We start from the raw sequence: 9,652 nt of genomic DNA on the forward strand, positions 1-9,652 counted from the left end.
ACCGTGTTAGCCAGGATGGTCTCAATCTCCTGACCTCATGATCTGCCTGCCTCGGCCTCCCAAAGTGCTGGGATTACAGGCGTGAGCCACCGCGCCTGACCAACTTTTCAATTTTTTAAGGTCATTGCATAGAGATGGGAGATTGACAATTTTCCTAGAGACATTAAACTACTCCTAAATTAGGAAAGTTTTTAAATTAAATGCCTGTCAGGAATGTCTATTGAACTGCTAGTTCCTAGTACATGAATTATCATTACTTCTAACTACACCAGAGTATCCAATGATGCCTTTCTTAACCGGGGCAAAAATGGAATGATTTTTGTGGCTAAAGTTGTTTTACATTTCTGTACATTATAATTAAGGAAAAATGAAGTCCTTTAGTCTGTAAGTTAGTAAAGATCCATAGACTTTATCTTTCTCTTCTAATTTCTTTTAGAAGTTACTGTTTAACTAGGAAGGAATTTTTTTTCACTGAATGGCATTTTCGTTAATATTTTTGTAAAGTGTACATGAAAAAGTTACATATGTATAAATATATATGAAGAATTTCTAAAGAATCTACTTGTAAAACATTATTCAGAGTTTTATATGCTCTGAAATATTTTAAAATAAAAATATCCATAAAACACATACTTTTTGACTAAAGGTTTTCTACTTTTTTTTTTTTTTTTTAGTAAAAGACTCCATAAAGATTGCCACAAGGTGGCACTAAAATCTAATGAAAATTCCAACTCTGGTCTGGTCTTTGAGGAGTGGAGAATGATTTACAAGAGACACTTGGCAAACAAACAAAACCAAATAAATTAGGTTAAAGATTGGAGATAGATTATTATCCTCCTTTTGTCTGAAATACAACTTCCCTGTCTCACAGGTGTGGATATATTATGTCACAAGATGAATATGTTAATAAAGTTAATGGTCAAAATGACTTGTTCTTGGCCGGTGGCAGTGGCTCACGCCTGTAATCCCAGCACTTGGGGAGGTCTAAGTGGGTGGATCACTTGAGGTCAGGAGTTCCAGACCAGCCTGGCCAACATGGGAAGACCCTGTCTCTACTAAAAATACAAAAACTAGCCAGGCATGGTGGCACACGCCTGTAATCCCAGCTACTCAGGCGTCTGAGGCAGGAGAATTGCTTGAACCCAGGAGGCGGAGGTTACAGTGAGCCAAGATCATACCACTGCACTCCAGCCTTGATGACAGAGTAGGACTTCGCCTCAAAAAATAAAATAAAATAAAATAAAATAAAATAAAATAAAATAAAATAACTTGTTCTCATAGAAGAATTAAATTTACTCCTGTCTGAGAGAAGTGCATTATGAAGGGTGAGGAGATTTATTTATTTATTTATTTATTTATTTATTTATTTATTATGAAGCTTGTCTGGCATATCACCTAGTTGGAAAAAGTTTATCCTGTATGTGGGGCAGTCTAGGAAGCAGCCAGTCCCTGCAGAGCTTGTCAAAGTACCCTGGACCAAAAAAAAAAAAAAAAAAAAAAAAGAATGCCATGAAAAGAAGTTACTGCAGAACACAGATCTTTCTAGTTGTTTACTTTGGCATATTTACCAACTGCATAGTTCTAGAAATTATTGCAATATTGAGATTTGAGCTTGGAACACCTCATACGATATTCCTGGAAATCAGAACACGAATGAGTTCAATCCGTTTTCCGGATTCTTTGTTTTTTAAAGAAAAAAACACATGGTACAAAACTTTGTTTCATGTTTCTTGGTAGTTGAAGTTTAAGGACATAGCCAAGATTCCCAAGCTATATTAAGACCAAGGAAAGCGGCATTAACAATACAGCTATAAAAGGTTTTGACTAAAAGAAGAAAAATTTGTGTAAATAAGATTTTTCTAATAGGCAAAAAAAAAAAAAAAAAAAAAAAGCTTCCAGATTGCATCCCCAAATCAATGAGCAGAAAAACTATTTACTTGCTGACAGATCAGTTCCTTAGATCTGAAAAACAAAAACCACCACCCCCGCCCCCACCCTCGCCGGCCAAAAAAAAAAAAAAAAAACTGGCTGACTTCTTGTTGTAGTGATGCAAATCCAGTCTGAGGGAAGCACAGCACTTCCAGTCGTCTAAATAAGACGTTCCCTCTAGGAAGGGCTCTAGGCTTAGCAGCACTACTGCCTTATTTGATCTGATTTCATCTGTGGAGCCATACGGGGACCTAGCTCTTAACATATGAATTACATGTGAAAACACTGGGGTTCAGTCACAGCTGGCTGCATGGGTTTGCTTAGATGATTTTCTTTTTAATGTTTTTATTTTTTTATTTTTTTTGACCCAGGGTCTCACCCTGTCACCCAAGCTGGAGTGGGGTGTTGCAACCATAGCTCACCGCAGCCTTGCCCTCCTGGGCTCAAGCAATCCTCCCACCTCAGCCTCCTGAGTAACTGAGATTATAGGCGCAGGCCACTCTCCTCCCCACCCCATCCCATTTTATTTTTCTCAGGGACAGGAACGGGGTTTTGTCATGTTGCCCAGGCTGGTCGTGAACTCCTGAGCTCAAGCAATCCTCCAGCCTGGGTCTCCCAGGCCCAGGGATCACAGGCGTGAGCCTGGTTAGATAATTGTTAAAGCAAAGTGTGGAACTCAGGTAAGAAACCCCCAGAAAGATCCACCTGCGTTTCTGAGCATTGGGGTTAATTCTCCACAGTCATGTACTGATTCTTGTAAATGCCAGGCATTGTGCTGGGTCTTCAAGATGTGGAGATAAGACAGAATCCTGGCCCTCCAACAACTCACAGAAAACGAGGCAGAGACGGAGACAGGAGGCAACAACCTCCCGGTGATGTAGTGGGTCCTTCCTCAGATGAAAAAACAGTCTGCATACATTTCCCCTGCAATGGATGGACAGAGCCCACCCCTTGCAGTTAATGCTTTAGCGCTCATGAACCCCAGCATACGCAGCTCCTAGAGTGTGCCCTACTCCTTCCCACCTTCCTGCTTGTGTTCAGGCTGTTTCTCCTTCCCGGGAGCCCTCCCGACTCCCCTTTCCTCCTTTCTCCCTACCCGCTTCTTCCTCTTTTATCCGTAGAAATCGGTTCACTTGGGTCTTCCAGGATCACAGGTACTGTCATCTCCTGCAGGATCTATAGGATAAATGAGTTCAGTCCTAGTGTGCATCAGGAGACTAGCGATCTGGCGCCCCACTAGAGGGGACACCCACTAACCCGCTGTGCCCCATTTGTTAGCCCCTTACCCCGCCCGTCTTCCCCAGCCTCGAGCCTTTTCGCCCGCTCAGGGGTCTTGGGGTGGTTGGATTCTATTGAACCCAGAATATTGTACATGCTATTGTACAATACTGTATATTCTATTGTACAATTTATCTCAGACAGTTCTCTGTTTTAAGAACCGGGATCAGACTTCATTGTGAAGAGCTGGGCCGAGGGGTCTTCTCCCTGCCCAGTAACTTCCTCCAAGTCTAGCTTCGACCTTTCCTTTCCATTGTCAGGCTCGGCCACTCCGCACCTCTTCCCTTAATCTTCACCTAGAGACGTAAGCTGGGGGTTGGGAAGAGTGGGGGCGGCGGGACTTGGAAGAGCCAGTTTGCAGCCAGCCGGTCGCCTCTCGGGTCCAAACCCGAGGCTGGCCCAGGGCGAGTACCCGGGTGGGGCCCTAGACCACAGGAGGGGCCGCCTCCAAAAGAAAGGAGAAAACACTTTTGTTTGGAAACAAAAGTGTGTGGGGTGTGTGTGTGTATTTATTCAAAAACAAAACCACGTTAAAAGAGCCCCCCCGCCCCCAAAGGTCCAACCACCGCCGGGAGTTTGCCAGGAAGAGGGGCAATTCTGAATGGAAGTCGCCAACGCCCCACTGAGTGCCGCCTGTTTCGGAACCGCTCGCCCAGACCCTGTAGGCTCCAGGCAGCTCCGGGAATCCGCGCGCAGACGCTGCGGCGAAGAAGGGGACCCCGGTGCCGCTAGAGCCCCGCAGCGCCAGCAGCGGCGCAGACTCCCCGGTAGCTGCCTCTCCCAGCCGGGCGGCCTGGGCCGTCAATCAAGCTGGCCCTGCCCCGCCCTCGGGCTGCAGCGGGCGGCCAATCAGAGCCAAGATCCGCAGCGATGAGCTCAGCCGGCTCGTTTCCCATTGGACGGCTATATTAAGAAAGTGGCCGGACTCTTTAAATAGCGGGCGCTAGGGCCGCAGCCCTCATCTGCCACCGCAGTCTGTTTGGACTTGTTTGCTCTCTTGTATGCTCGGCGAGGCCGGGAGAGACCCGGGAGGGAGCTAGGCCGAGTCTGCCGCCCGAACCCGCGTTACGCACAAAGCCGCCGACTCCCGCCCCGGGGCTAGCAGAGCCACCACCGCCCGGGAGCAGCGCGGCGAGACGCACGGTGCGCCTTATGCACCCGCGCCCCCACCGCCCCCGCCGCGGCAGCCGGAGCTCAGTGAGAGAACGCGCCACCGCGGGGCCCGAGTGCAGCTAGCGACCCTCGCCCCCTGCGCCCAGCCCGAGGTGAGCAGTGAGCGGCGAGCGGGACGGCAGCGAGGCGTTCGCGGGCCCCCTCCTGCTGCCCGGGCCCGGCCCGCTCATGGCGGCCATCCGCAAGAAGCTGGTGGTGGTGGGCGACGGCGCGTGTGGCAAGACGTGCCTGCTGATCGTGTTCAGTAAGGACGAGTTCCCCGAGGTGTACGTGCCCACTGTCTTCGAGAACTATGTGGCCGATATCGAGGTGGACGGCAAGCAGGTGGAGCTGGCGCTGTGGGACACGGCGGGCCAGGAGGACTACGACCGTCTGCGGCCACTGTCTTATCCGGACACCGACGTCATCCTCATGTGCTTCTCGGTGGACAGCCCGGACTCGCTGGAGAACATCCCCGAGAAGTGGGTGCCCGAGGTGAAGCACTTCTGCCCCAACGTGCCCATCATCCTGGTGGCCAACAAAAAAGACCTGCGCAGCGACGAGCATGTCCGCACAGAGCTGGCCCGCATGAAGCAGGAACCAGTGCGCACGGATGACGGCCGCGCCATGGCCGTGCGCATTCAAGCCTACGACTACCTCGAGTGCTCGGCCAAGACCAAGGAAGGCGTGCGCGAGGTCTTCGAGACGGCCACGCGCGCCGCGCTGCAGAAGCGCTACGGCTCCCAGAACGGCTGCATCAACTGCTGCAAGGTGCTATGAGGGCCGCGCCCGTCGCGCCTGCCCCTGCCGGCGCGGCTCCCCCTCCTGGACCAGTCCCCCACGAGCCCGGAGAAGGGGAGACTCGTGTCCCACAAGGACCCCACCGGACTGCCTGGCATCTGTCTGCTGGCGCCTCTGGCTCGCGCCAGGATTCGGCGTGGGCACCGGGCGCCCCCTTCCCAGTGTCTGTGCGTCCAGCTGTGTTGCACAGGCCTGGGCTCCCCGCTGAGTGCCAAGGGTCCCCTGAGCATGCTTTTCTGAAGAGCCAGGCCTCAGAGTGTGTGGCTGTGTGTCTGTTCGACTCCCTTCGCCCCATTTTCACCCCACCCCCGCCTCTGATCCCCAGGGGCGAGATTGGCGCGGGAGTGTGGCCGCGCCCCATCAGATGTTCGCCCTTCACCAGCGGGCGCCTGATATCCCTTGTCTGTAACATAGACCCCGGGTACTGGGGGAGGGGAGGGCTGGGGAGGATGGGGAATGTTATATAAATATAGATATAATTTTATTTTCGGAGGTAAGATGGTGTTATTTAATGGTGGTGACGGGTGAGCGCTCTGGCCCAGGCTGGGCCAGACTCCCGTCTAAGCATGAACAGGACTTGGCCATCTTTCCGACCCCTGGGGAAGACATTTGCAACTGACTTGGGGAGGACACAGCTTCCAGCACAGCCTCTCCTTCGGGCCAGCCCCCTGCGAACCTCCACCAGCCACCGGCGGGAGGAGGGAGGGTGCGCTGTGGGATTGTTTTTGCCATAAGCGAACTTTGTGCCTGTCCTACAAGTGAAAATTGTTCAGTCCAAGAAAATGATGTTATTTGATTTATTTAAAGGCTAAAATTTGGTTTTTTAAAATTCTTTGCACAATTGTTTCATTGTTTGACACTTAATGCTCTCGTCATTTGCATAAGACAGTAGCATTCTGACCACACTTGTACGCTGTAACCTCATCTACTTCTGATGTTTTTAAAAAGTGACTTTTAACAAGGAGAGGGAAAAGAAATTCACTAAATTTTGCTTTGTTTTCTTGAAGAAAGTGGCAACACGGTATTGTGATTTTATTTGTGCAGGTCATGCACACAGTTTTGATAAAGGGCAGTAACAAGTATTGGGGCCTATATTTTTTTTTTTTCACAAGGCATTCTCTAAAGCTATGTGAAATTTTCTCTGCATCTCTGTACAGAGAATACACCTGCCCCTGTATATCCTTTCTTCCCCTCCCCTCCTTCCCAGTGGTACTTCTACTAAATTGTTGTCTTGTTTTTTATTTTTTAAATAAACTGACAAATGACAAAATGGTGAGCTTATGATGTTTACATAAAAGTTCTATAAGCTGTGTATACAGTTTTTTATGTAAAATATTAAAAGACTATGATGATGACATTTATAAAATGGCTCTTGTGGTTTAATAGTGTGTAAAAATACCCTTGCGAATTTGGGACAAGGGAGACATTCTCCTAGGCGAGATCCTTTCTTGCCAACCCCGTTTTCCTTATAGCAAATGTAGTAAATGAGGATGAAGTCCCTTTGGGAGCATGTGGGGGTTGGGGGTTGGGTGACCAAGGGAGACCAGGTGGTTCTGTCACATTCCTAGAGGACGATGAGTGGATAACCCGACACCCAGTGCAAAAACCTTGACCTATTATGTACTTAGTTCAATTAGGTGAGAACGAAGATCTTGATTTCATTCATCTGTGTGTCTTCAAAACACTTGTGTCTTAAGTCTGTTATGGGGCTTTGCTTATTCTTTGAGTCTTGGAAGGTTATCATTTGTGCATTTTAAATTTAGGTAACTTTTTTATTAATCGTTGGTGTGGGATCAGGCTATCAGGAAGCCTGTTTACTGGGTTTCGTTAAGGCCATCAAGGGGTTTACAAAATACCCCAGGAGATTGTGTAGGTCGTTACCTTTGGGGCTGGAGCTTCCAGAAGTGGGGGAGTTCAGATGAAGTGATTTTTAAACATTATCAAACTTTGATCCCAATATGTCTTTATAAGTAACCTAGAATGCTTTATTCTAAGTTCAGAGAAGGGCCATATTGTGGAAAGAACATTGGCTGTTTTGGTGGTTCTTAAAGTTGGAGCTGCCACTTTTTGAGATTCAGTCATGATGAGCTCTAATTGTAGACACTTAGCTTTGCTGCAATGGTTCTTAGAACCAGACGGGCTGATTTATAGTGGGAGACCACATTAAAATCCTGCTGCAGGCATGATGGCTCAAACCTGCCAGCTCTCAGCAGCTTCCAGTGAAGGTAGCGGAGAGTGCCAACTGCCTGAGAAATGTGGTTTTCATTTTTTTTGAATCAGCATTTTCTGGGTTTCTAGCACTTAGTTGCCACCATCTCCTTCCCCCTCCTCCCCATTCCCAGGACAAAGGTGGAGAAGGTCTCCTTTGAAGTTGTTTGCTTCAAAGCTTGAGGCTTCTGTTTCCTGGTCTTACCCCAGACTCCAAGAGCTTTTGTTGAGTGAAGAAAACCTGGTTGGTGGTGACCTTTCACCCACTTAAATGCTGGCAGTAACTGGACCTCCTGTTCAGCTGGGTGGGTGCGCTGACCAACAGAAGGAAATTGTCTGGGCTCCTCTAGGAGCAGAGGGGAGAGGGGTCTATCCAGGCTGCCTGCTTTGAGCAACTGCCTGACTCCTTCCTCAGTCCCTCAGCCCCACTCACCTCCAGCCTGCAGTCTCCTTTTTCATTTTAAAGACAAAACTTCCCATCCACAAACAGCATGTTTATTTGCAGGTTTTACAGCTAGCAAATCCTTTGGTACCAGGGAGCGCAGGACGCAGTGGGGGAAGAGCTCAGGCTTGGGCTGAATGCCCAGGACTCGCTTTGCAACCAGCCAAGAGCCTGGAGGCCCAACTCCCTGAAAGGGCCTTTTCTGAGTTGCTCTGATCTGCCTGGTACCCATAACTGTCTGTGTTTTATATTATGGGCAGACAAACACTCAGATGACGCATGGCTGCCCGAGTTACGCTTGTTTGAAAATGCGTGGCATTTCATAATCCTGCCGGAACACACTCTTCTTGCTGCATTAGGATCCAACTGGAAAACATAAAGACGAATTGCTGTAGGCTGGAAAATCAATTAGAAAAAAGAGGTAAAACATCTGGTGTTACTCTTAGAATATGAAAATTCATTTTGCACATTTAAAATAAATGTGCTGAGTTGATTTAATTGCCTGTTGAACAGTTTTGTGGAAAATACTGGGAAGTTGCATTGATCCTGGGCATTTTAGAGCAAGGGGCATTGTCTTGAGTTCTCCTTTAATCTTAATCTTAAATCAATCTGGATTGTATTTCTAAGGTCTTTTTCACATGAGTTTCAGTAGACTTAGAATTTCAGTTTTCAAAGTCAAGTGAGTATTAGAATTACACGGAGGGCTGGTTAAAACACAGATGGCTAGGCCTAACCCCAGAGTTTCTGATCCAGTAGGTCTGGGCTAGGGCTTAAGAATTTGAATTTCTAGCAAGGTCCTAAGTGATGACGAGCTGCTGGTCGGGACCATACTTTGAGAACTACTGGCTTCCAATAAGGGAGAGTCATTGTTAATGTACAGAGGAGGGAGGTGGTTTCCTATGAAAATAGATTAAATTCCACAGACTTATGGTGCTAAGCCCTGCAGTCTTGACTTCCTTATGCAACGGAGTACAGAGCTTCCAGAGAGCTTTCCTTCTGAGCCACACATAACTCCTATCTTCTTTTCCCTACATTCTTGTGCAAAAATGGGTTTAACGCCCTTCTAGAGATTCATTTCTGCCATTTCTTTCTTTCTTTCTTTTTTAAGAGACAGGGTCTTGCTCTGTCACCCAGGCTGGAGTGCAGTGGTGCCATCATAGCTCACTGAAACCTCAGCCTTCTGGGCTCAAGCAATCCTCTCACCTCAGCCTCCCAAGTAGCTGGGACTACAGGTGTGCCCAGCTAATTTTTAAAATTTTTTTTTTTTTTGTAGAGACAAAGTCTTGCTATGTTGCCCAGGAAGGTCTTGAACTCCAGGGCTCAAGCAGTCCTGTCACCTCCGAAAGTGTCGGGATTACAGGTATGAGCCCCACCAGGCCCCAGTCTATTTCTTCCATTCCTGAATTCAGAATGCAACAGCACTCTAATTTAATCAGCGTTGGCACCTACTTTGTGAACTCTGATGAGGTGGGAATACAAAAACAATAAGATACAGTCCTCGCCCTCCAGGAGCTCATTCACAGCCTGGTGGCCCCCTGACAGTTGCAAGAAGGCATCCACCAAGACCACGATTATGGCATGCTGTAGGGGAGGCATTAGGCAAGGGCACAACAGGAGCCTAGGGCACAGCTACCTATGTTTGCCCGGGAAGACGAGGAAGGTGTCATGGAGGAGGAATCATTTGAGCTGAATCTTAAAGCAGGAGTGGGTGATGTGTAGATGGAAAAAATCTTGGGGGTAGGGTGGGGAGGGAGATAATTGGGCCATTAGCACATCGAGGATACATGCAGCTTCTTTATGTTACTGTAGGGCCTCGCCTCTGGGAATAAAGCTGTCTTGGGT

At 48.1% G+C, this 9,652-nt stretch overlaps 1 protein-coding gene across 1 annotated transcript; it reads left to right on the top strand.

Moving 5' to 3' along the window:
* The first annotated feature begins 4,153 nt into the window (after window positions 1-4,153).
* Window positions 4,154-6,526, top strand: RHOB (ras homolog family member B). The gene has a single exon (XM_007971360.3). It carries the CDS (start codon window positions 4,549-4,551, stop codon window positions 5,137-5,139), a length of 591 nt encoding a protein of 196 aa, XP_007969551.1. The 5' UTR covers window positions 4,154-4,548; the 3' UTR covers window positions 5,140-6,526.
* Window positions 6,527-9,652: the final 3,126 nt, after the last annotated feature.

The sequence above is a fragment of the Chlorocebus sabaeus genome, chromosome 14, assembly GCF_047675955.1.
Source record: "Chlorocebus sabaeus isolate Y175 chromosome 14, mChlSab1.0.hap1, whole genome shotgun sequence".
NCBI classification, from domain to species: Eukaryota; Metazoa; Chordata; class Mammalia; order Primates; family Cercopithecidae; genus Chlorocebus; species Chlorocebus sabaeus.